At 38.5% G+C, this 27,190-nt stretch overlaps 2 protein-coding genes across 2 annotated transcripts; both read left to right on the top strand.

Moving 5' to 3' along the window:
* Nucleotides 1-3,221: 3,221 nt before the first annotated feature.
* Nucleotides 3,222-10,478, top strand: LOC126600398 (E4 SUMO-protein ligase PIAL2-like). Its single transcript, XM_050266976.1, has 16 exons — nucleotides 3,222-3,534; nucleotides 3,624-3,696; nucleotides 3,799-3,864; nucleotides 4,096-4,161; nucleotides 4,240-4,322; nucleotides 4,664-4,715; nucleotides 4,798-4,869; nucleotides 5,966-6,033; nucleotides 6,123-6,171; nucleotides 6,274-6,358; nucleotides 6,448-6,549; nucleotides 6,670-6,721; nucleotides 7,366-7,417; nucleotides 8,111-8,227; nucleotides 8,314-9,171; nucleotides 9,462-10,478. The coding sequence occupies exons 1-16, from the start codon at nucleotides 3,338-3,340 to the stop codon at nucleotides 10,158-10,160; spliced, it is 2,691 nt and encodes an 896-aa protein (XP_050122933.1). The 5' UTR covers nucleotides 3,222-3,337; the 3' UTR covers nucleotides 10,161-10,478.
* Nucleotides 10,479-18,606: 8,128 nt separating this feature from the next.
* LOC126600401 (serine/threonine-protein phosphatase PP1) lies at nucleotides 18,607-22,758 on the top strand. Its single transcript, XM_050266980.1, has 4 exons — nucleotides 18,607-19,090; nucleotides 20,499-21,058; nucleotides 21,749-21,958; nucleotides 22,437-22,758. Exons 1-4 carry the CDS (start codon nucleotides 18,913-18,915, stop codon nucleotides 22,446-22,448), a joined length of 960 nt encoding a protein of 319 aa, XP_050122937.1. The 5' UTR covers nucleotides 18,607-18,912; the 3' UTR covers nucleotides 22,449-22,758.
* The last annotated feature ends 4,432 nt before the right edge of the window (nucleotides 22,759-27,190 follow it).

The following is a 27,190-nucleotide window of genomic DNA, read 5'->3' as shown; positions in this document are numbered from 1 at the left end:
GATAGGGTAAGTGAGAATGATACAAGGAAGCATGTGGAGACAAGCGTAACAGAACATGTGCCGATACATCCACTACTTTTTCAACAGCAAAAATATCCCATATCATCAGGGTCGAACGTACTCTAGATTTGATGGACTTGTTTTGACCCTCAAATTCTTGAGTCGGCCTTATACTCTGGAGGAAACCAGAAAACCCTCCAGCCCAGTTCAAGAATAAGCCTGTGGAAAGTTATTTCTTCAAAATCAAAAGTATCTCATATCATCTCTTCTCCATTTGCTTCTCCTTATCCTTGGTGCTATTTACGACACAAGGAGAAGGAGAACAATCAACCGGAAGCCGAAGTCGAACTTCCGATCCAGGTTGCTTGCTTGGAAGTCTGATTGCTTACCTTGTCTATTACCTCCTTCGGCAAATCTCCTAGCTCGGCGACTTGGGGGACTCTTACTATAGGGTTTGTATCGCACTTAACCAAGCTCGAAACTAAAAGTTAGCTTCAAGTGAAATTGATACATTACCTTGTGCATCTTCATCGGTTAAAGATACCACCCGTGGATGGAGGAAAAGTACTTCTAAAGAAGATGCCACATCTACATATGAGACAGATAAGGAAAGTGAAAATGATACCACACTTCGGTACTTAGAAGTTTCATAATTACTCAATGACTTGGATTTTGCAAGTCCCCAACTGATGAGCTTCCCTTATTCGGGAACTTAGGGGAGCACTGTTTGTACCATACTTGACCAATCTCGAAACTACTGAGGACCGGTCACCGTTATACCGTCAAGGACCCAGAAGAGTTTCCCTCCAACCAGGAGGCCAATCACAGTGCAACATATGTCGACATCAGAAGCCAATCATAGCGCGACACGTGTTAACATCATAAGCCAATCACAACACGACACGTGTCAATGTTAGAATGAAACTAGAAACTCTCTTCTATAAATAGAGATCATTCTCTCACAATATTTCCTAATGTCATTTGTACTAAATCATTCACTAGTACTCACTAAAGGAGAGCTTGAACATATGTACTTGTGTAAACCCTTCACAATTAATGAGAAATCCTCTTACTCTGTGGACGTAGCCAATCTGGGTGAACCACGTACATCTTGTGTTTGCTTCCCTGTCCCTATCCATTTACTTACTTATCCACACTAGTGACTGGAACAATTTAGCGAAGGTCACAAACTTAACACTTTCTATTGTACCAAAGTCCTCGCTGATTTTGTGCATCCACATGTATGTATAAAATAGTGCTCATTAATGATAACATAGTCGCTCGAAGGTAAATCCATAAAACCTTCATAAACCCAAAATAATAAAGTACTCAATTAAGGGTATCATAGTCGCCCGAAGCATATCCATCACTCGAGGGTGAAGCTGTACGACACTGGGTTATGCCAGTGAAGAAACATGGTAGATCCCATCACCTAAAGGTGAAGCTGTAACATTCTGGGTGAAGCTAGAGAAGAAATATAACATAACACACCGACACTAACTGTGGCTAGTGAAGCTATCTAACATTGGTTTTTCCAGTGAAGCTAGGAGTATGCCATAAGTATCTCATTGATCCTGAACTGTGTCCTATGGCTATAAACGTATACATACTCAGGTTGTGTGTATGTGTTGTATGATTACCCACCAGATAAGCACCGAAAAACGTAACCAAAATCTCATACCAAGTGTACAATACCAAAACTTCATCATCCAAAATCATAATAAATCCATCATGTATCGTAAAGTGTAAAAAGCCATGGTTCGTAAATCTTTCGTAAACTTAAATTCAATAAATCGTAAATAAAGCATGACACGTAAAATCATGAAACCATGCTTTTCATGAATGCAAGTCTAGCATTTAATAAAAATCATGCAATTTAAGAAGGGGTTCATTCATTGATACTCTGTCGTTAAAGAGCCGTTTGGGCAAGGGAGGATGGAATCGCCACCAACAATCGCACCTAAGCACATAAAAGGACCAATTATTAAAACCCTACTAATACGATTGAATTTGGGAAAACGAATGTCGAATTTGGATTCGGGACGTCGAAAAACCTAAGAAGGGACCTCGGGTTCCTTCACATGCCGCCGCGCGTCACCGCGGGGCGGCGGCTGTGAGGCTACTCACCACTGGATGTTCCGCCATACATCGATTTGGGTCATTGGAAAGTTGGTCGGAAAGTCATCAGTGCTGCCGTGGTCGTCGTCGTGGATGGTGGCGAAGCACAGTACCTCCGATGGAGGTGCGTGTGCTCCACGCACTGGGCATTACAACACCACGCGTAGCCCCATGCGCCCATGAGTACACTGTACTCGCCTTCCCAATTTCTGGAAATTTTCCAGATTTTCTTCCAACTTCCAGAGCTTATTTTGAGCTCAATACAACTCTAAATCGAGTGATTCAAGATCCTATGTAAAGCTAGAAATGTGGAGAAGAGATCTATACCCTTTCGAGATCAACAAAGGTCAGAGTTGGCTAGAAAAGTGACTAGAAAGTGGCCAAACAACCACGGTTTAGGTTTTTCCAGAAAGTGTACAGTACATTCCTTCGAGTTTTCTCCTATGTCCACATGTGATTAACGCCTAAAACTTCCCTAATATAATACTAGAACACGATCCACGAGGTTCTAGGGACTTACCTTCGTCGGAGACGGCGAGAACTCGCCAAAGAAAGGGTTGTGTGTTGAAAAACATTGTGTAATGGTGGAGGAAAAGGTTTGTTGAGAGGTGTTTCCATCATTTCTAGATTCATGGTGATGGAGATAGATTCGGCTCTTGTGGTTAACTTAATTAATAATATGATTGATACCAGCTTTCATTCTCATGCCAACATTATTCATCAGTGTAGATAACTTATGACACGCATAGCCGAATGCAAATTAGTGCATGTCTATCAAGAGAAAACATGATTGTAGATAACATTGCCAATTGGAGCTATAATATGGATTTTGACACCATTATTTTGAAAACCCTCCTAATTGGATTGAAACTCGATTATTTGATGATATGATAGGGGTCTTAGGACACGAATTATTTGTAATAACTCTTTGAGCTAGTTTGTAGGGTGATCTACCCGCCCAAAAAATAAATAAAAATTACCTACACTTTATTTATTTATTTTTTGTTGTAAAATGCCTGCACAGTTGGAAATTACAAGTACTGTGTCATGGGTCCCGCGTAGCTTTCCGGAACCCTTTTTCTAATTTCTCCTGCAATTTTTGTAACATTTGAAAGGCCTAGAGGGAGGGAGACAGAGAGAGAGAGAGAGAGGAGAGAGAAAGGAAGAGAGAGAGGGGCGCGTGTAGGTGTGGGTGTGGTGGGTGTGTCTGTGCGAGCTAATGAGCGGAACAACGCTAACACCGCAGGCGGTCAGCAACTTAGTCGGTCTGAAAGGCGTTGGGCAGCAGCGACTCTCCGCTTCCGTCGTTAACTCCTACCGAATCGCTGCCGTCGCTGAGCGCTTGGCAGCTCACGTCAAATCTGGCTATCGCGGCGAGGCCATGGAGTTCTTCAATCTCTGCCTTTCCCTTTCCAGGTAAAAACCTTTCCCCCATTTTTCTCAAATCCCTAATTGAATTCCTCAATTTTCCTTCCTTTTTATGAAATTGCTTTGGCAAAATGCAGAGGCATTGACTATGCCGTTGCAAACAATGAGGTTCCGGCGATTGCTCAAGATTTACCTGGGTTGTTGAAGCAGGTACTGTAGTTTTCTTCTTCTAGTTCGTGAATTCCTGGTTTCGGTTTGTTTTCCCCTTTATTTTGAGTGACAGATTTGTAATTTAACTCTTGTTTTGTGTAGATATGCCAACGCAAGAGTGATAAGGTTTTGGAAGCTGCTATCATGGTGCTGATGATTTCTGTTAAGGTATAAACCAGAATGTGGTTCATTTTATGTAATAAATGCGAAAACGGATGCTAACCATTTATCCAAGTAGCATATCCTGCTTCTTTACCAAAAAAAAGTAGCATATCCTGCTTGCCCATGTTCATGTTTTTGTTATCCCCTTTTTGCTTGAAGCTTTGTTTGGTTTTTGTTTTGTATCCAATTTTGAACGTAATCATGAGTTTCGAGCTGACTTTGTGTTTTACTTGGCAGAATGCTTGTAGGACTGGATGGTTTTCGGATAAGGAGACTGAAGAGCTCTTTTTTCTAGCTAACGAGGTATGCTGTTAATTTGTTTATTATTGCTTAAATTTGTCTTATGTTGATGTTGCTGATGATCTTCTTGTGCAATTATAGATAGGGAGTAGCTTCTGCAGCTTGGGGGATGTTAAAACTGGAGCGAGCTGTTCTCTTTCTGTTATAGACACAATTATGGAAAGGTGGGAACTTGTATCGTGCTTTAATTTTGTACATGTTGTTACAACATACATGTGTATACACGCGTATAATATAGATTTCATTTGATGTTTCCTTTTAAAGGATATCATCTCAGCCTAATGATCCTGCACCATGTTCATATTAGAATTTAGAATTTAGAATTTAGAGTTTAACTAGAAATAGGTAGAATTTTTTTATTACAATGACTTCTTTAGCTTCTAAGGTTCAAAATATTCTTTCTATGCTTGTCCTAATAATCATGCTTTTGGTATCAAGTATCAACGGATGTCTTTTGCTGAGGTTGCAAATGATTTAGAAAGATCTCCTTTTGTGTGTGGTGTAGGTATTATCCAATGATGAAGATGGGCCAGATACTTGCCTCTCTAGAAGTCAAGGTGGCTCTTCATTCCCTTTTTCAACTTTTTTTCCTATCCCTTCTTTTGGGTTTGTTTTGACGTATGTCTTATCACGTTGTAGTCTGGATATGGGGCGCATGTGCTTGATTTCCATATTTCGAAGAGTACACATTATTATCCTCAAGAAAAAATTGTAAGCATCTTATAAAGTTAGATGCATTTTTGTTTGAATGTTGGAGTGGTTGTAAGTTCTTGAGTCTTGTAGTTTATTTAAACATGTATGCATGAATGTCATACATCATACACAAGTTATTATAATGTTGACTCCCTATGGATCTTGCTCTTTGATGTATCCGGCAGTAGACTAAACTTAGCAAATTAGAGAATAACTAGAAACACACAAGATTTATGCTGGTTTGTCAGAACTTTTGCCTACGTCCACTTGTGATTTCCCTGGGTAAAAAACCACGACTTCTTTGATTAATAATAGAGTTATAGTACTTTTGTAAAATCCTAGAACTATTCGCCCTTTATCCCTCTCAGCTCTCTTTGGCTTTTCTCACACATTCCCTAGCCTTGCCGCACCCTACTTATAAGTATAGGGTGTGGTTTACATGCCTATTTTCTGATTAAGTTTCCTATTTTATATGGAATAGGAAAGTACACATTTTTCCTTTTCCAAATTAGGCTTCTTGGACTCCTAATCTAATTGTACAAGGAAACTTTGATTCTTTCCTAGTCCTTTTTGGAGAAGAATCGGTGCACCTTTTATTTCCCTAATACAATCCTATACAAAATAGGACACTAACCTTGACGAGCCAAAATCCTAACACAAGCAAACACATCATTCATGAAGGCTGACTGAATGGTCATATCTGGTCCAGTGGAAGGCTTATGTCTCCTTCTAGATGCTTATTGTTCATTTCAAATAGTAGTGAGTGAGATGCATCTTAATCTTCCATATCTGATCTAACATTTAGGGTGCAAGTCCTTAATTTAGGTCTTTAGCAGTTGCTAGATTTGATATGGATGGCTGAGATCTTATCCTCTGTGCATCCTAGCTGTCCATTTCTATCTAACAACAAAGAAGTATGTCCATATTTATCTTATTAGAGAATAACTATACATATAATTCGTGTCATCATAACTTTATTATTTGGTTATATACTCGTGGCGGTTTCTGTCTTTGTTCTAATTGTTTACGTTATACTGTTTTCCATTTATATGTGAAATTGGAATTATGATTTGTAGAAGTTATTCTTGACCTCACCCTTTCTGTTTGCCTCAAGCGATTACTTGTAGCACAAACAGATAATATAGAGACATCTGCATGTATTATAAGTCCACCACAAGTGAAGTACGGCTGATTTTCATCTCAACCTTTTAGTTTAGTTAGAAGTGTTTCCTATTTATTCTAACAACATTTTTTTTCTTTCAATTCTGTAGCTTTCTGCTAAATGGAAAGGGAGTAGATAAAAGGATCAATGTTACAATGGTTTGTGTGGTTCCGCTAACTGGATAATTAAATTTGACAAAATTTGGATTGTAACATAGTATTCATTTCATAACACCCTGTGCCTTTGATTTTCTTTAACAGGATACTGGACCCCAGTTACCTTCAGTTGTGACTGGAATGCTTAAGTTTGGATCAAATCTTCTGCAAGCTGTGGGCCAATTCAATGGTGAGTTTGGATGCAAGTCATCACGTTCTAATTATTGTAGTTTTCTTGTGCCATATTCATCCAGCTCTGACACATTGAACTATTTTTAGGTCATTATACCATAGTGGTTGCCTTTATGAGTATCACACCATCACCTGACACTCCAGTACTGAAAGATTATTCGCAGTCCACTGTGTCTCCGTCAGATTCAGGTATTCTCCATAGGAAACATCAAAAGACACTTGATTATATCTTGTAGTATCAGGAATTTGCAAAGCATTTAGGCTTTTTACAATGGCATAGTTTTTTAATTGTCTTCTTTTAATCATTAGATCCTGATATAATTGAGGGGCCATCAAGAATTTCTCTCAATTGTCCCATAAGGTATGCCTTGATATCTATTGCTTGTAGCTTTAATGTTGCTATAATTTTCTTACTATATTTGGTTTTGAATTTTATTAGTGTATTTGTAACCTTTTATATCGGAGATATGTATTCCTGGGACATTTGATGTGAAACGTATTATCAGGATTTACTTTAAGTAGAAATGTTAATGCTAGAAACATTATGGGATATTTGCTAATTTTCAATTGATTCTGATCGGGAGAGGCTGAGTAGCTTCATATGAAGATGTCATAGGTTAAATGTTGATGCCTATTTATGTGATCTTTCTCGTCTCATATATTCTGAACTTCTGAATCTCTTTTTGAAGAAACATTTTTTGTTTTTCGCTGAAATATTGGAACAACATCAATTTTATTTTGTGTGTTTTTCATCAGTTACACCAGCTGCTTCTATATTGTCAAGCATTGAGTTCAACAATCAAAATAGCATTTTGTTCATGTGTCCTGGTTTCAGTGAATAAATTTGTTAATGGTTTGAAGTGTGTTTCGTATCTTATCTACTTTTTTGTTGTCTATTTCTCTACATTAAAATGGATGAAAAATGTGTAGTTTGGTAATCCTTTCATGATGAACCTTCATTGCTATGATGCTGATTATTACATTTTACTTTTATCTGTAAAACAGTTATACACGTATAAAAACTCCTGTCAAAGGACATTTGTGCAAACATCTTCAGGTGAGTGCTCCATGCATCCTTTTCTCCTATTGATGCCTTTGGTTTTAAATTTTTGTTTGCAACTTCCTTCATAATCATTATGTAACTAGCTTTTGAGATTTGTAACATTGTTCCTCGATTTGTTTGCGTCTTGCTTGCATGATTGATTCTATTAGACTCAGAGTTTTTTGTTTTTTAAATTGTGCACTAGAGGTGGATTCTAATTACATTGATGCTTTCCACCTCTATTATATGTGCAAGTGATTTAATGTGCTGCTTGGAGGTCACGTGGTTTCCAATTTATACGTTGGAGATATTTCTTATGAGTTCGGGTTCAGATTTAATATCTTAAAAATATTATTATGATTTTTTTTTTCATTCTTTGGGAGCAGAAAAAAGACAAAAATTAAAATTTTCTTTGTTTGTGCTATAGGGGTTGTAAGGAGGATAGAAAAAGCTGGATGAAAGTTTTTGCTTTGTCCCACCAAAATGTTCTCTTGTTAGTTGTTGAGGTTTGGAGGGGAAGTTGAGAATTTGGAATTGGATTTGTTGTCCTTTATGTCCTGAGTTGATTTTTTCGGTTTCGAGCTTTTGGGTAGTTGATGAAATTTGAAGTTCTTCTGTGATTGTAGTTGTACATGGTAATATATTTTCTTGTAACTATAGTCAATACTGACTTCTAATATAATTTTCTGTTGCTTATATGAGCTATAGTGTTTCGACTTCAGTAATTACGTCAATATAAATTTAAGACGACCTTCGTGGCGCTGTCCCCACTGTAATCAGTATGTCTGCTATTTGGACCTCCGCGTTGATCAAAATATGGTTAAGGCAAGTAGCTATTTATTTGCATTCGTCCTGTCTGTTTGCGTTATTTTTTACCCAATATTATAAAATCAGTTGCTTTTCTCCCCTAGGTCCTGAGAGAGGTAGGAGCGAATGTTGCTGAGGTAATAATCTCTATGGATGGATCATGGAAAGCTGGACTGGAGAATGATGATGATCTAGTTCAGGCACATGATAAGGCCTTTCAAAATGAAATTTCCGAACAGGAAGAATCTACCCGTGTCTCATCTGCAATTCCTATTGTTTTGGATCTTACTGAGGATGATTCTGAGATGGACACCTTGAGTGCTTGCGAAACCGAAGATGTAAAACCTCTTTGCAACACAAACAGGGTTAATCAAACTGTTCCTGCTCATCTAGAGGACGACTTTTGGTCTGGCATTTACTTACCTAATGGCTCGTTGACTTCGAGTATAAGGTCAGACACCCAGATGGATGGTGGTATCTCTCACTCTGGTCCTGCAAATTATTTACACCTGCCTGTGTTGACTGATGCCGTTTCTCCTGCGCTTGATCGAGGAACTGAGAGTCGTGTGAACACTGATCTTGTGGCATCTGCAATGCATACTCAATTTTCCTCCAATAATTTGCAGTTACAACAGCCGCAGTTTGCAAGTTCAAATGCTACTGTTAGCAATGAGTATGGGAGATTTGCTAACACAGTATTACCTAGGACACCAACAGCAGTTCAGGCCCTTCCTGCCCAGACGCCAGGATTGCAGCAAAGATCTAGAACTAGTTTCAATACTCCCCCTAGTGCCTCTCTTAGTTCTCAGGTTGGCCAGTCTATCACACCCACAGCAAATGGTGTCACTGCAGTATGTAGTGATGTGGAAAGACAGCAACACTTTTCTAGGCCCCGAATGAATCTGCCTCAAGTGTCAATTATTGCTCCATCGTCAATGCAACCGCCCTCACAAACAACACAGGTTAATGCTCCCTTCTTTTCTTGAAGTCCATTTTGTTATGCTGGTGGCGACCAGTATAAATAGAAGTTGGGAACCCTGGACCTCAAATTCTTGATTTTTAATCAACACTTTTCAGTTTGATTGGTTCCTCAAATTCTTGATTTTTAATCAACACTTTTCAGTTTGATTGGTTGTTGGCCAAAGCATTGTAGAGACTTTTTTGTTGCTAATTTACGGAATTCCAATCTAAATGATATTTTTTTGGTGTCCATTTTGTCATGCTAATGAGTTGCATTTCATTAATCTTGCAGAACTGGGATCGTCATGGCCAATCTGCCCAACAGGTTGTTGGCCTTCCAGCTCCGAGTCAACTGCAGAGTGTTAACCGAACATCTCTTGGGCTTATGGAGTTCCAAAATGCACATCTGCAGCAAGCTTTTAATCCACGGACTCCCCAGACTGTAGGTCAGCTTTCAAGCGCCAATCGATCATCTTCACATGTCTCGCGGGCCCATATTCAGCAAGGAAGTGTACGAGTTGAGACTGGTCAAACATCAAGTTCTTTAGACAACCAACAAAGGTTCGCGATTGGTCAGCAGCAGCGAGTTGCTATGATGGCCAGGCAGTCTCCATCGATGCCAGTTCAAAATCAATCTCCAAGAAACAGGCCAATTTTGCCAGCAAATGCTGAAGGTTTCAGGACAGCTGCACTGGAGCAGAGCAGAAACGTAGTAGAAACGGTGCAAGCAGTTTCAGGGGCTGATGGATCACCAGACTTGTCATCCGGAGAGAATTGGCGACCAACAGGTCGGATGCGTGGAAGCCTGTCAGGTCGGGCTTACTCTGCTGCTCTCAATCAGTTCATTATTCAGCCAACCCAACCAACTCCTGCTGCTTCAAGACCCCCGTCAAATCTGTCCGCTCCACCACATCTTGTTGCCGCGCAACAGTCATTGATTGCCAACGTGAGCACTAAGGTTCCTCAAACAAAAAATAGTCATCCTCAGTAAATCGATCTTTGAGTCGAAGGCATGTGTACTCTGCCAGGGAGTTCTTGTAGGCTGCTGTATATAAGGTAGTAGGTCAATTTTGTGTTCAGTGGTCAACCGGTGAAGTTAATTTAGGACTATGCTCCGGTCAATTGGGTGATATTCAGGTCCCCTGAATTGGGCAAACTTCGACCGGAAAAAGAAGAATTGGACAATTCGGGGGGTCGGCTTGTAAATTTAAACATGCAGCTTCTGACTGCATTAGTTATAATTTTCCATGATAATTTATATGTAAACGTTCTGAGTTGTGATATGCTGAGTAAGAATCTTGATTGCTTATGATTGTAATAGTCATTGAACTTTTCCAAAACTGAGGAGTGCTAAGTTCAGTTGCGCATGCCCGCTTTTTGGGCGGTTGTTGGCAAGTGCTGCAATTGACACCAATGTTCGTAGCCGCATGGGAAAATTTTTACACGGGCTGAACTTTGTCGACCTCTTTTGCGCTCAAATTCTATTTCACATTTCCGCAGTGAGAAAAATTAAAGGTTGATTATTCTATTACTTGGTGGCTTTCACTCACCTTTGAGATGGGATGACATGATGAACTTGCGGAAATGATCATTTTTAGCGTTCGGTCGATATGTCGTCAATGTTGGAGGGAGCAATATGTCAGCATTTGATCGATGTCTTTTGTACTTTAATTTTAATCCGTTCATCAATTGAGATTTGTATATTCATCGATTTTCACCCAATCTTCCAAATAAATTCTCTAAAATGATAAATAAACAACATGTCGTTTTCTTCTACATGAGGGTTATTGTGACAGCCCGTCCCTAATTCTACGATTTTATGAATTTTAAAGGCATGATTTTACGAAAGTGCCCTTAGAGGTTAGGGTTTTGATTTTCGTTGATCAGCGTATAGTGAGGCGTATGAAATTTTGCTTTAGCGTATCCCTGAAGTATTCGACAACACGAGTTCGTAGGTGCAAGCAGAAGAGGATTTGGAGTTACGGTTAAAATTCTATGGAACTCTAAATCGAGAAGTACTTTTATTTTGGTTACTATATATATATATATTTTTATATGTATATGATTATAAGTATTATTATTTTATTAGTTGTCGTTAGAATTATGGGAAAAAGAAAGATGAAGGCGTCGAGAGGAAGAAAAAAGAGGATAGAAAGGGATTGGGCAAAGCTGCCCAATCTGGAAAATTGAAGGAGAGGCTGAATGAGGAGAGGAGAGAGGAAGGGAGTGACTAACCAGAAGAAGGAAAGAAGGGAAATGAGGGAGAAAGAAAAGGAGAGGATCGGCTGGATCCCTTGAACCCGCACCCAACACGGTTTCGAAGCCGATGGAATTCCGGCGTTTCCAAGCCGTTTTTCAGGCGAATTTCACCCCATTTCCACCTGTAATCATCACCATACCTCTTCCCCTTCATTCTTCTATCGAGATTCGATGGAAATTGGGTCAAATCTGTGACATTTAGCGATGGTAACACTGACGGGTTTTGTGTCAATTCTCCCATTTCTGAAGCAATTTCTTCCAATTGTCACCACCAATAGACTTCCCTTGAGGCCTAGAACAATGCCCAATCATTGGTTAGAATGTTGGAGTCGAATTGGGGACAAATCAAGAACACCCATTTCTAGGGTTCTCGGCGGATTTGAGGGAAATTGGAGCCTTTCCAGGCCAAATTGGCCTTGGTCACAGGCAGTGATGGTTCGTGATGTCTCCATATGTGTGCTAGGGAGTCGTAGTGCGGACCTCAGGTGAGTGGGTCTTTTCCTTCCTATCGTGTGTGTGTGTATATATATATATATATAATTGACAATTCCATAAATGTTTATAAATTAATTATTACCTATGATTACTGTGAATGCTTTGACATACTAATGCGAACTAAGAATGGCTTGATCCCTGTTTAGGGTACGTAGGTAGTCTAACAAGATGTTAGATGCAGCCATATAATAAATGAGACTAAATAATTGGGACAATAGCCTTATTTGGGGAATTGAACAATGTGAGGGACATTGGTGGAAAATGTGAGAATTAATCTTATGATTTGGTAGTTAATTGTCGTTCCTAAATCAATGTGTGAAGAATCAAGGAATTAAAGTAAGGAAATGTAAGTAATGTTAGTTAATTAAACTAGTGTCTAATTAGGCTTATCACTGATAATTATTCCCAAAAGTAAATGGTTCGAGAGTGGGGCGTTACAGTTATTGCATTTTAAGCCATTTGTTTATGTGTTTATATATCTGGAAATATTATGGTATGGTTGAAATTCAGAATTACATCCTGATATATCCATATGTATATTCATTTCACATAATTATTGTGAACGCTTTAGAGTGCAAGAAGGAAAGCAGAACACAGCAAGTAAGTTCAGGTAAGTTCAGGTAAGTTTAGGTAAGAATACGGTATAAGTTGAACTGATGGGGTTATGGTATGACTACAATTATATTTTAAGCAACTTCGACACTGTCGCACAGATTGCAATAGTAGACAACTTCGGCATTGTCATACAGGTTGCTTATGAGTCATACATGTTGTATTAGATGCATTTAAAGCTCATAAACCTGCACCCCGGTGTTAGTGCTCCCGCCCTTGGCCAGGGCACAATCCTTCACGTAATGTTCACCTCCCGCACCATACGCTCACCTTGAATTCAAGGTAGGTGCACAGGTCTATCGTACAGACCACTATAGGTGGTTCTGACACGTAGGTGACTCTTCACGTGATTGTAGCACTTGAGCGTATTCATTTACACCCAGTCCTGTCGTACAGACCACTACAGTGGTTCTGACTCGTATGCAGGCGTAGTGTCGTATAGGTCACTAGAGGTGACTCCGGCTAGATTGAGATATGAGCTATAGACTTAGTTGTACATGCCACAAGAGGTGGATCCGGCTGACATATCATTTGCATATGCGATGAGATACGAATATGTCGTACAAGTCACTATAGATGACTCCGACTTATATGCTAGCAATGATTAATGAGATATATGAGGAGATATGGATAAGTTGTATAGGTCACTAGAGATGACTCCGATTGATAAGTTAGCATATGTGAAGAATATGTGATGAGCTAGCATATGATGAGCTAGCATATGTGATATGTGATGAATATGTGATGAGCTAGCATATGTGATGAATATGTGATAAGCTAGCATATCACATGTGATGAGCTAGCATATGTGATGAATATGTGATAAGCTAGCATATGTGAAGAATATGTGATGAGCTAGCATATGTGATGAATATGTGATGAGCTAGCATATGTGATGAATATGTGATGAGCTAGCATATGTGATGAATATGTGATAAGCTAGCATATCACATGTGATGAGCTAGCATATGTGATGAATATGTGATGAATATGTGATAAGCTAGCATATCACATGTGATGAGCTAGCATATGTGATGAATATGTGATGAATATGTGATGAATATGTGATAAGCTAGCATATGTGATGAATATGTGATGAGCTAGCATATGTGATGAATATGTGATAAGCTAGCATATGTGATGAAATATGTGATGAACTAGTATATGTGATGAGATATGAGTAAGTCGTACAGATCACCATAGGCGATTCCGACTTGCGTACTAGTATGAGTTATTAATCACATGATTATTTGATATTGCTGACTAGATGTTGTATCGTGGTATATTTATGATATGTTCTGGAAATTATACAGGTGTTGTAGCGAGGGGTTATAATGTTTTATATGGGTTCTATTAAAATTTTATTTACAGAGCCACTCACCCTTGTCTTGTCTTCACCCTCCAGGTCTTATTAGCTGAGCTTTTTTATCGTCGAAGATTCGTGACGATTCTTAGTATTGGAGATTATTTCGAGGGTACGATTCTTAATTCACTATTCTGTACTTGCTTATGCTCTAATGTCACATGTGAAGTGGGTTCATTCCCGCTCACCAGTGAACTCTGATATTTAGGCACTCTTAGGTTTAAATTTATTCACATTTTTCCACATCATCACAATTTATGGCTTCGTCACCTTTTAGGTGTCAACCAGCACACCTCGATTCGGAGTCCTAGCAGACATTCCGGGTCGGGGTGTGTCAGTTATAGAAACTAAACATTCATCTTTCTTTCAATACAATGAATAATTACAACAGTATTTGTTATACAGGCCCTTTAAGGGAAGGGATCCTCATTTAAAAAAAAAATGTAGACACCCTCTTAACCGTTAAATTTGCCTTTAATGAAATTCTGTGGTTGAGATTAAATCACAAGCCACAAAATTTCAACCACAGAATTTCATTAAAGTTAAATCTAACGGTCAAGTGGTTGTCCTTAATTTTTTTTGAAAAATGGGACCCTTCCCTTAAAGGCTTGCATTTGTTATATATATAGTCTTGGGCTTTCTAGCGGATTACACTAATACCCTTAACTAAAATAACAATTTACAAAATGACTCTAACAAACTCTAACCAACTCTTATCAACACTTTGATGACTATACTTTAGCTTCTTTACACCCCCTCAAGCTGAACTTGGAACCATCAAAGGGACCAAGAGAAAGCTTGGATTGAAGATATAAGAATCTGTGCCTGGACAAAGACTTTGTATGAATGTTTGCTGTTTGATCTTGACTTGAATCTTGATAAGTTGAGCAAGGACAACTTCACGAATGTAATGATAGTCAATTTCGACGTGTTTAGTCCGGGCATGGAAGACATGGTTAGAAGCTAGAGAAATTGCAAAAATATTATCACACCATATATTAATGTTATACCATATTTTTATGTTGGAGATATGTATTCTTGGGACATTTGATTTGAAACGTATTATCGGGATTTACTTTTAGAAATGTTAATGCTAGAAACTTTATGAGATATCTGCTAATTTTCAATTGATTCTATTGGGAGAGGCTGAGTAGCTTCATATGAAGATATCATAGGTTAAACGTTGATGCCTATTAATGTGATCTTTCTCATTCCATATATTTTGAACTTCTGAATCTCTCATTATAAAAAAGGGTGTGTTTTTCGCTAAAATATTGGAACACCATCAATTTTTTGTTGTTGTGTTTTTCATCAGTTACGCCAGCTGCTTCTATATTGTCAAGAAAATCTCTAAAAATCTCTAAACGAGTCATCAGAGCTAATTTTGAAGTGAGTAGCCTTAAAGTAGCCCAGTTTACCCAAAGAGCCGCCTTGGCGATACAACGGTGACACACCATTGTCACTCTTGTGGCTTGAAGAAGACATACTCAAAGAATTCTACAAAGACACAAGGAAGAATAATTACACAGTTGCACCAAAAAAATAAAAAATAAAAAAACAAGCGCACCAGGCTCTACGGCCCAAGGACCAACCAGCCACGGACCCAAGATTGCAAGAACCCGGAAGCCATGCCAGGCCCCAAGACCTGGTCCATTCTCCCTCGGCCTAAAGGCCTTTCGGCCCAACTCAGCTGGAAAAGGGGACTGGCACCCCCGTGCCTCTCACATTTTCTCTTTACACACGGGCCTGAGCCCAATAAACCAGGAGGCCCACGCCTCCTTGACACCACCTCAGCAAACCAGGCCTAAAGCCTAGCCTGCTGCTCATATGCCTGGCCCGTGCCAGGCCCAGCCCAACGCTTATTTCGCTCAAATCAGCTCAGCCTAAGCCGAGCGGCACCTGGCCCAACCAGCTGTCGCCACATCATGCCACCCATGGCAACAATGTCGTGGCCTTTCCAAGTCATCTTTTCACACATCCTCAATCCTCGTCTAGCCAAATTTCAATCCCCGATGCTCCAAAAAATTATGAAGACAAGGAAAAATTACCTTGGTGCGGCGTGAAGACAAAGAAAGCAACGAAAGATGGTCCTTTGCATGGGCAAGTGTAGAAGATTGCTAGGGGAGGGAGAACAAATATCATCTAGCTCTCTCTCTTGTAGGGTATAATAAATTTTTCTCTGAAGTTGATTTAATCATCTCCTTAAGGTAGACTTAAATAGACTCTGGAAGTGATTAGTTCCCTTTCCTAGAAGGATTTAATTTCCAATTAATGTGGGAATCTACATCAAAATAGGAAATAATCTCACGTTTCTTAAAGCAAGGGAAGATCTCTACACATGCTGCCCATTCCTGCGAGCAGCCCAACATGTGTGGGGGTATTTGTGGAGCAAAAAATAATCCAGAAAATTATGGAGGTGACACGTGAGCTTTTGGGTAAAAAGGACAAAATTACTCTCGGGGCACACCAGGATTCCCACGCGCATGCAACATACAATAATGGTTCAATCAAGGAACAGTCAAAGGTGATCAAAATGATATTTATCTAAATTCCTCTCATTACTCATCAAATCCTTATTCAAAAGGTAACTCCCAATTTTCCTATTTAATTTAGGATTAATTGCCAAGTTAATTGCAAGATATTATTTCACATAATATCTTCCAATTATACTCACAATTTCACCATATATGGCCAACCCTATTTGGAGAATAGGGCCGGCCACTCCCCTATAAATAGCCCTATTCTCCCACTAAAATGTTAAACCATTTTGCTACCCACAAACTCCTAAACACATTCTTTTCAGAATTCTAACTTCGGCATTGGAGATTCTTCGGCCACAGCCCTTTCATTCATCGTGGGTGCGTGAGGCTTTTGGCCTTAATCTTAGGTGTTATTATTTTGCATGTGCATTTTCATTAAATGAGAAGACAACGAAAATTTGCATCCACAAGTGTGTTTCGTATCTTATCTACTTTTTTGTTGTCCATTTCTCTAAAGTTAAAATGGATGAAAAATGTGTAGTTTGGTAATCCTTCCATGATGAAACTTCATTGCTATGATGCTGATTATTACATTTTACTTTTGTCTGTAAAACAGTTATACACGTATAAAAATGGAGGCATATTCTCTGCCCTCCCACTTCTAGTGCCCTCCCGTGCCCTCTCGTGCCCTCCCGTGCCCTTCTGTTTTGTGTGGTCACGGTTAAGTCACGTCAACATTTTATATTATTTTTTTATAGAGATAATAAGACAAAAAGGAATAGTAATATAAAATGTTGGCGTGGTTTAACTGTAATCACACAAATAGGAGGGTAGAGAATCTACCTCCTATAAAAACTCCTATCAAAGGACATTTGTGCAAACATCTTCAGGTGAGTGCTCCATGCATCCTTTTCTCCTATTGATGCCTTTGGTTTTAAACTTTTACTTCCAACTTCCTTCATAATCATTATGTAACAAGCTTTTGAAACTTGTAACATTGTTCCTTGATTTGTATGCATCTTGCTTGCATGATTGATTCTATTGGAACCCAGAGTTTTTAGTTTTTAAAATTGTGCACTAGAGGGGAATTCTAATTACATTGATGCTTTCCACCTCCATTATATGTGCAAGTGATTTAATGTGCTGCTTGGAGGTCACGTGGTTTCTAATTTATACAATAACGAAAAATAAAATTCACCTTAACTATCACTCTGGTGTGACACCCAACATTCCGGCAAAACTCTATTTTCATCTTATTCATCTTTTTCTACTTCTATTTTCTTTATGATGTTCACTCATTGGGTTGAGATTGTAGTTAAGCTACAACCACACTCTTCTCAAACTTTAGAATAGATAATGAAGAATAAAAATGAACTCATGAGCCTACAACTTTATTATTGTTCCCCGGCAACTATGCAAAAGGAAAAGGAAAGTCAATCATTGAGCAAGCGAAATATAAACAAAAAAAAAAAAATGTTGTCACATTGGTTGGAATTTTAAGATTTGAAATACGAGTCATTATTATTCAATGTGCATGCATCATTTTGTAAAAGGAAATTACATTAGCATGTCTATCAAATAGGAGGATAACGTAATCGGAAATCGAACGTCTTACTAATTCCAGCCATGTGACATATTTCTTCACATATTTAATAGTGTAAATATTTACAAAAATTGCACATAGAGTGGATGAAAAATCGAAATATAGGAAACAAAAAATACTTGGCATTAAGAATTTGAGTCTCATAATTGTAACCAAATCACAATTCATAAAGATAATAATCTTTCTATATAATTTATGGCATCACATTAGAAGTGGTTAAAAATATTTATCATACCACACCACATTCTTGAATTTTGATTTCTTTATGACTCGCAACGGTACAAACAGATAATTAAATTTGCTGTTTTAATTAAGGATGCAACGAATAAGAATCTAACGGTAAAAATTTTTAGATCATTTTCAAATATCACTGGTATGAAAAAATAAAATTGGCTAGTGGCCTTTATATAGTAGTGAAAAACAATTGAGTTCTTGCATGACGGTGTGAGTTCGAACATAGTCAGTGGCTAATCTAACATCTAATTTAATCCAACAAAATACATCGTTTAATAAAAAAAAAAGAAAAAAAAAATAGATGTATGAAATTTCAAAAACCCACCAAACTAAGCAAAAGTAAAATAATAATAAAATACCCGCCATGTCCTCCCCCAAGCCCAACTCGGACTCACTTTTCAATTCTCCTCTCTCTCTCTCTCTCCCCTCTCTGCGTCATTTTACCAGCCGAAATTGGCCGCCACGCACACCTCCACCACATCTTCTCCAACATGTAAATCCCTAGATATTATTTCCCAAAATCTCTCCTTGTGATTTTGACACTCTTCCTTGTTCTTCTGATTCTCTCTCTCTCGGATCTCCTCTCACTTTTCACCTCACCCAAGAGCTAGGGTTTTGGTATTCTGGGTTCGTTTGCTTTATTGGTTTTTTTTTTTTCTGGGTGCGATTTGTGTGTGGGTAGAGAAGACTTGCTGTGATGGACGAGAGTATTGTCGACGATCTTATACGAAAGCTTGTGGCTGCGAAGAATGGCCGGACCACCAAACAGGTGCAACTGACGGAAGCTGAAATAAGGCAGCTTTGCTCTGCCTCCAAGGAAATCTTTCTCAGTCAGCCGAATCTTCTGGAGCTTGAAGCTCCAATTAAGATTTGTGGTAAAGGACTAGGGTTTTTAATTAATTTGTGGATTGAAAGTTTTGGTTTTTCGCTTCGGATGAATTGAAAAGTTGCTTCTTTGACTTTGTTGGCATGTTTATGTGTTGAATTTGGACTTGATTGTGTGAAAGAGCAATGTGGGTAATTTGCAAATATAAAAAGGGTTTGATGGTTGGAAATTGGAATTTTGTATGTCTGGTTTGTGTAATTTGTTGGAAAGAAAATGAGTTTATGTTTTTCGGGTTATGGTTCATTTGATTAGAGCAGAAGGGGCAATTACCAGTGAAAGGGTTACTGGGTGAAATTTCATATATATATATTGCACAGTGGAAAGTATGATTTAGCACAGTTTGGATTATTACTGGTTTTTTCTTGTGAAGTAAAGTTGATGGTCAGAGGATTTAATGTAGCTTTTCATTAGAAAATTTTGCGACTTTGGCAGGGTTATGTGACAAAACTTTTGAGCATTGCAGTATAAGGTTTCGTATGTGCCTTTCAGTAATTCGTTAGCTTGTCCCTTGTCGTTTGTTTTGGCGTGGTTGCCTGTTGGTGCATTAAATAGGCTTCTTACTCTGAAGAATAGTTCTTAGGTCATCCAGGGCTAGTGTCTATGATGTGGCTGTATTGTGCATTTTTTCTACTTTTAGATTATACAGGCATTAATTTTTGCGTTTCTAGTTCCATGTGTGCTTTGTGTAAGTAGGCATTCTCTGAAGTTGGATTTGGTGGATAGCCATTGAAGTTCGTCATTGTGACGAATGAGAGTACCCTTTTTTGAGGTGGAGATTGACTCATGAAAGCAGTCAAAATTTGATGTCTCTGCCCCCCCTGGGTAAATGTCTACCATGCATTAGCCGTTATATTTGATCCTCATTTATTACACTGGCATATACAACTTGAATGTCGGCTAAATTTTCTTGTGTTTTTCTAGTATGCCAGTCTTGTAGTGTTACGTGTCACTCGAATTGTTATAGCGCACAAAATAGCACATATAGCTTCTATTTATTGGATGCGGAGGGCAGGCATAGCTTTTGGACTCCACTTTTTTGTTTATTAGGTTCCTTTCACTTTCCACCATTTAGCGCCGTGACTTGTTAAGGAATTCCAGTTGTTAAGTAATTTTATACTCATGACCACCAACCCTTATTTGGTTTGCATTCTCATCTTCACTCTTGTCTTTATGAAATGGAAGCAAATCCGTTTCTGTTGATCATGGTAAAAGGATCTTGTTTTAAATAAATATCAAAGACCGATTTTGAATTGAGTCTATAATGTAGATATATGTTAGGTTTTTTATTTTTATTTTTATTTTTTTAATTTTTTATAATGGTTTCCTGAATTAAAAACATTTGAAATTTCTGTTGATTACTAAGATGACAACGCTCATCTTCCCTCTTTGTTTCACAGGAGATGTTCACGGTCAGTTTTCAGATCTTTTGCGACTGTTTGAGTATGGTGGGTACCCACCGGAAGCCAATTATTTATTCCTAGGAGACTATGTTGATCGTGGTAAGCAGAGCATAGAGACAATATGCCTTCTCCTTGCATACAAGATCAAATACAAGGAGAACTTCTTTCTCCTCAGAGGCAACCATGAATGCGCTTCCATCAACCGCATCTATGGATTCTATGATGAGTGCAAGAGAAGATTTAATGTTCGTATTTGGAAGACATTTACTGACTGCTTCAACTGTCTTCCTGTTGCTGCTCTTATTGATGAGAAAATCCTTTGCATGCATGGCGGTCTATCTCCTGATTTGAAACACTTAGATCAGATTAGGAATATTGCACGGCCAGTGGATGTGCCAGATCAGGGCCTTCTCTGTGATCTATTATGGGCTGATCCTGATAAAGATGTTGAAGGTTGGGGAGAGAATGATCGTGGCGTGTCATATACATTTGGGGCTGACAAGGTTGCTGAATTTCTCCAGAAACATGACCTAGATCTTATTTGCCGCGCTCATCAGGTGCTATGAAGTTATTTTCTCTCTTTTTGTTTTTTGTTTTTTATACTGAACTGGACCTGCATGCTCATGCATACACAAAGTCTGGGAACTTAAATATTTGGCATCATGTGATGCATCTTCAAATAATCACTTTTATTGTACAGTTAAACTTGTCATGACAGTAATATGGATGATAATTTTGAAGTAACTTTATTTAAAATTTCATCTTTCGAATTTGGTAAACATGTAAAAGCACACGGAGTAAGTTATAATTAGAGATTCTGTGTGTGTTTGCATGATTTATCTGTTTTTATGGGTTGATTTCCACTCCTTTTCATATTCATTCCACTACCCATCATCTACTTTGTCATTGTGGCATGTCTATTGGGTTGTTACCCTAATGATGTATTGGTATCGAATGCTAGTATGCCATGTGCCGTGTTGAGATTCTGGGCGCAGGTAAACTTTTCAATAAATAGCTACACACTTGAAAAATTTATTCACAGGAGGACTTCTTGTATTTCACCTGTTCCGTCACGTACTCATTTAATTGATTGGATACTCTCTTTCAATTGATGCTGGAGTGAAATTCTTTATATGATTAGTTGTGAACATGTTTTTGCCTGGTCTGAGATGCAAACTGAATTTTATTAGTAGAGTCTCTCAATGTTTGTCCGTTACTTATTAAATTTCTTGGGTTTCATTTATCAGGTTGTGGAAGATGGATATGAGTTTTTTGGAAAAAGGAAGCTGGTAACCATATTTTCAGCTCCAAATTACTGTGGGGAGTTTGATAATGCTGGTGCCATGATGAGTGTAGATGATACATTGACATGTTCCTTCCAGATTTTGAAAGCCTCTGAGAAGAAGGGGAAGCTTGGGATAAACAACATGTTAAGACCAGGAACTCCTCCTCACAAGGTACAGAAATTTAGAAATAGGAATTACTTCCAAAAAGCAATAGGGGAAAAACTGCTATAAGTTTTGGGAATTGCTATACCATTTTTATCTTCCTACATGCCTCTTTTTGTTTCTGGCCTACGGATTGAATTAATTAAACAGAAACAATGGACATAATTAGAAGGGGGTATGTAGGGGAAGAATAAGGGTGTGTGGTTATCATTCCCTAAGTTTTTAATGTTTCGTGGAGAGTTAGTCAATAGTTTCGAGGCTTTGATGAATCAAATGTAAGAAGTATCTTACCTGGCATCCTTGGATACTTACAGTAGGTCAAATAGTACTGAATGGAAGCCTAAAGTAATTGGCGATGCGAATTACTTGTTATGGGGAAATCTGTAAGTTAATTCATCGATCGGTGACCTTGGAGTTTATCCAAGTTTATCAACCGTGTTTTCTCTGAAACCAACGATGTTTAACTGCATACCTTTCTCTCTCGCAGGGTAAGGGCTGAACGATTGCTGAAGCTTTACTTGTAACTTTTGAGAACTCCTGGATCATCCTGTGCTGCTTGGCTTTCTCTCGACTGCAAGGTTTGATTATTCACCTCTGCCTTCTTTTGTGCCGTACAGAAGTATGAAGCTGAAAATTTACTTCTACAGTAGCAAAAGAGCCATTAGTGTATCAGAATTAGTGCAACTTTTTTTTTCCCAAAAACAAAAAAAGAAGTGAAACTATCTGTATAATTGAAATTTCGGCTCCATTGTGTTGAATTGTAGAAGTTTTTGTTTTATGGCAAAACCTAAATTTTTTGTTGCTTGCAATTGACTTTACCATTTCGGGGTAATTCAGCCGGGAGTGTGTTGCTTTCCTTTACCATCATTTTGGCGCTCTGTGTAAGTTTCTCACTACATAACATTGCATTATTTGATGGGAACTTTAACGAAAAGCACCCGGTACTGTTCACTTTAACGAAAAACCACATTTTTACACTAAAAAGTCAATCCTGGTACTATTCACTTTACCTTTTATTTTGTCCTTATCATTAAAACTCAAAGTTTTTAAGCCCTTTTCATTAGTTTTCCTTTATTTGATTGGGATGCCTCATGGCAATGAAACCTTTATTATAGTAGAAGTGTGGTTATTCCGAGATAGTTTGGTGCAACAAACGCATCCTTACAATAGGATTGTGGTTATTGAAAATCATGAAGTCGTTGATCAGTTTAGGACTTCTTGTTTGGTTTTTCGTGTAACCTCAATGAAGAATGAGAAAATCGTTTGTTCAATGTGTTGCAAAGGTTTTCTTATGCAATGAATTGTGAATGAATGAATGTGAAGTTTGGGTGGGGTTTTTATTTATTCAAACTACAGAGGATAGAAAAATAGGAAAATTAATGAAAAATGCTTGAAAACTTTGAGTTTGATCGATAATGACAAAATAAAAGGTAAAGTAAGTAGTATCAAGATTGATTTTTTAGTGTAAAAATATGGTTTTTCATTAAAGTGAATAGTTCTGGGAGCTTTTCATTAAAGTTCTCAAAGTACAAAATCGCATCCTTTGAATTACCCTTCAACAGGTGCGTTTGAGAAAATGTCGTATTTGCCCTCTAGCTCCAGAAACATCAGATTTTCTAGATTTTAAAGAAGCCAACTTTAGAGAGTGATGTTGTCGATATGCAATCGGTTTGATGCGTACATTAGAAGATTGAAGGTTCAGGTTACAAAGAACATGATCAATGCAAGAAATCATTGAAGAAACAAGATCTTAGGTTCCTACCAATTTTCTTTTATTTTTATGTTTGAATTTGTTTGGGCCGAGCTTGGGATTATTCTCGGCCCAATGACATTTATTTAGAATTTTCTTGTGGGCTGTCCAGTTCCGGCCGGCTGAATCCTGTTGCGAAGAGGATTGGTTTAGATAAACGGTGAAGTAGTCGATTCCTTGTGGAACAAGGAGTTTGGAAGTTGAAGGTGCTTGGGATCAAGAGATGAATTTGGTTTGTTATGGAGTTTGGTTCAAAGTCCTATTGGAGCTAGGACTGGCCAAAACCTAATCAGATTGGGTTGAAGAGTTCTAATCCAAGTACGATTCTAGCTTGGTCATAAAGGGGTTTGCTACTATAAATAGAAGAGGGAGTGCATCGTTCAAGGCTCTCTCCAATTCAACATATAAATTGCCCTGCGCAAAGCTTCTCAACAACCTAAGATTTTATCCTTCTTCCTTTTCTTCCGCCAACATAGCACCGTGAAGGCAACTAGCGACATCTTTAGTTTGGATAAACAACATTGGAGCCGTAGAATCAGCAGATCAAGGAGCACCTTCAGTTTGGATAAACAACACTGTTTCGAGACCGACTGGTTATTTATCCAAGTTTCGGTCGACAGGGACTTTCGAGTTCTTGTTGGTAGAGGTAATCTCATCCAAGGTTCTAAAAAATGGTAGGCGCTAGTCGGGCAGCGGGCTAGCGCCTAGCGGCTAGGCGGTTAGGCGGAGTCTAGGTAGGCGCCTAGGCGGCCTAGGCGGATTTGGGTAAATTTCTTATATATTTTATTATTTAATTAAATTTACTATATCAAATGTAAATAATTATTAACTAATATGCTATTTCTTATAGAAGAACATACATATGTGAATGTTTTATGTACAAATATGATATGCTTGCTTAGGAAAAAAAAAACAAAATATTATCTAAATAATTTATAATTTATATAAGATATATATATATATATATATATATATATATATATATATATATATATATATATATATATGTATGTATGTATTCCACTTTATAAACCATCCACCTCACCTTTCTCTTTCCCATCACCCATCCACCTTGGGTGGTTTTCATGATTAAAACCATCTCAGAGTCCATGGTTTTCAATTTTAAAACCATCTAAAACGTCAACCTCATCTTTGCTCTTTCACATTACCCAATCTTTTTGAGTCCTCAACTTGCACAACCACCACATACTGAAATGTTTAAGTCTCTCTCTCTCTCTCTCTCTCTCTTTTTGCACTCTCTCTTCTCTGCTCTCATCTTCACAGATGAGCTGCAGAAATTATCTGGCAACAATTTTTCTTCCTTCATCTTCACCAGCAGTCTCTCTCTCTCTCTCTCTTCGCACCCTTTCTTCCCTTATCTTCACAGAGACGAGCTACATAAATTTTCCTGGGCTATGTTGTTACATACGAGATCGGAAGTTGTAGATCGTTTATGAAAATTGCAGCAAGTTTGGGATTTGCAATGAGATTCAAACTGCCTAGTACCGCCTATGTTCTCCCTGCCTAACTGAGCGTTTTAGTCTAAATCGGGTCTGAGCTCCGCCGCCCAGCGCCTAGGCCGATTTTTAGAACACTGATCTCATTAACATTCTCGACGAAGTGAGGTGTTACAGGTTACTAGGCTCGGAACATTGAGTGCCGAGTTGTTTTATGATTGGAATTTGCAAGTGAGTTTCAGAGTTCGACATTCCGACGGCCGAACCACATTTACTATCAAGACATACATCTATTTCGAGTACTTATGTCCATATAACCTGGTGCCAGTTCAACGTGCTTATACTCTTACGAATATAATCACCGTGACCTAACCCGATGCCGATGATTTGTGAACTTCACAGAACTAGTAGCCTTGTCTTCAGGCTCTAGAACCCAAAGGCCAAGATTGTTCCTTCCTCGGCCGTAATCACAGGATCAAGAGGCCTTATGCTAGGTAACTAGTAGCCTTGTCTTCAGGCTCTAGAACCCTAAACCCTGAACATTCCCAGGATGGGTGTCCCATTGGGAAGTTGCTCGTGAGTTCCCAGAAACAAAACCGTAAGGGCGTGGTCGGGGCCCAAAGCGAAAAATATCGTGCTACGATGGAGTCGAGCCCGGGCTGGGATGTGACAATTCACGCTCACCTTAGATCCAAGGTAGGTGCACAGTCCTGTCGTACAGACCACTATAGGTGGTTTCGACTCGTAGGTGACCCGCGATTATTCGCATAGTCTTCACGTGATCGTAGCACTAGAGCGTATTTTCTTACACCCAGTCCTGTCGTACAGACCACTTTAGGTGGTTCTGACTCGTGTGTAGGTATACTTATTGAGCTATAGATAAGTCGTATAGGTCACAAGAGATGACTCTGACTTATGAGCTAGCATATGTGATGAATATGTGATGAGCTAGCATATGTGATGAATATGTGATGAGCTAGCATATGTGATGAAATATGCGATGAACTAGTATATGTGATGAGATATGAGTGAGTCGTACAGGTCACCATAGGTGACTCCGACTTGCGTGCTAGTATGAGTTATTATTCACATGATTATTTGATATTACTGATGAGATGCTGCGTTGTGGTATATTTATAATTTTTCTGGAAATTATACAGGTGTTGTAGCGAGGGGTTATAATGTTTTATATGGTTTCTATTAAAATTTTATCTCCAGGGCCATTCACCCTTATTTTGTTTTCACCCTCCAGGTTTTATTAGTTGAGCTTTCTTATTGTCGAAGATTCGTGGCGATTCTTAGTATTGGAGATTCTTTCGAGGGTACGATTCTTAATCCACTATACTGTTCTTACTTATGCTCTAACGTCACGTGTGAAGTGGGTTCCTTCCCGCTCACCAGTGCACTCTAGTATTTAGGCACTCTTAAGTTTAAATTTATTCACATTTTTCCACATCATCACACTTTATGGCTTTGTCACCTTCCAGGTGTCGGCCAGCGCAGCTCGATTCGGAGTCCTAGTGGACATCTCGGGTCGGGGTGTGTCGGTTTGGTATCAGAGCATAAGTTGGGCAGTATTGTGTTCATCACACCCGTGATGTGAGCATTCTTGGTTTTTATGTCTAATGTTCGAATCTTGCCACCTCGTCGAATACGAAAAATATGTTAGTAGTTCCTAAGTTTTGGGCAAAATTGATGACTAGTCAATCCTTAGAAGATCATTTTGGGCGAGTGTCTCTAGATTATAATCAATGAACTTTTCTGTCAAGGAAAGGTGTGGAATTGAGATTAGTTGATGGCCCTAACGTGGGGTTAATGTATCATTATTGGTGTATCACTAGGGATTTATGGATCAATCTCATCATTATTGTTAACCGTCATTATTAAACCTTTTTAGAGTAGAAATCAAAAATAGTTTTGATTCATTGGCGATATCCAGTAGAGTACCACCATTCCATTCTTCGTACGACATTAGTTTTCTTGTGTCTTTTCGCACAAATCCTATTTCAAATTGGTGGTCTATGTAACAAACTT

The sequence above is a fragment of the Malus sylvestris genome, chromosome 14 (genome assembly GCF_916048215.2).
Source record: "Malus sylvestris chromosome 14, drMalSylv7.2, whole genome shotgun sequence".
In the NCBI taxonomy this organism is placed as follows: Eukaryota; Viridiplantae; Streptophyta; class Magnoliopsida; order Rosales; family Rosaceae; genus Malus; species Malus sylvestris.
This window is presented reverse-complemented; position numbering and strand designations above follow the sequence as displayed.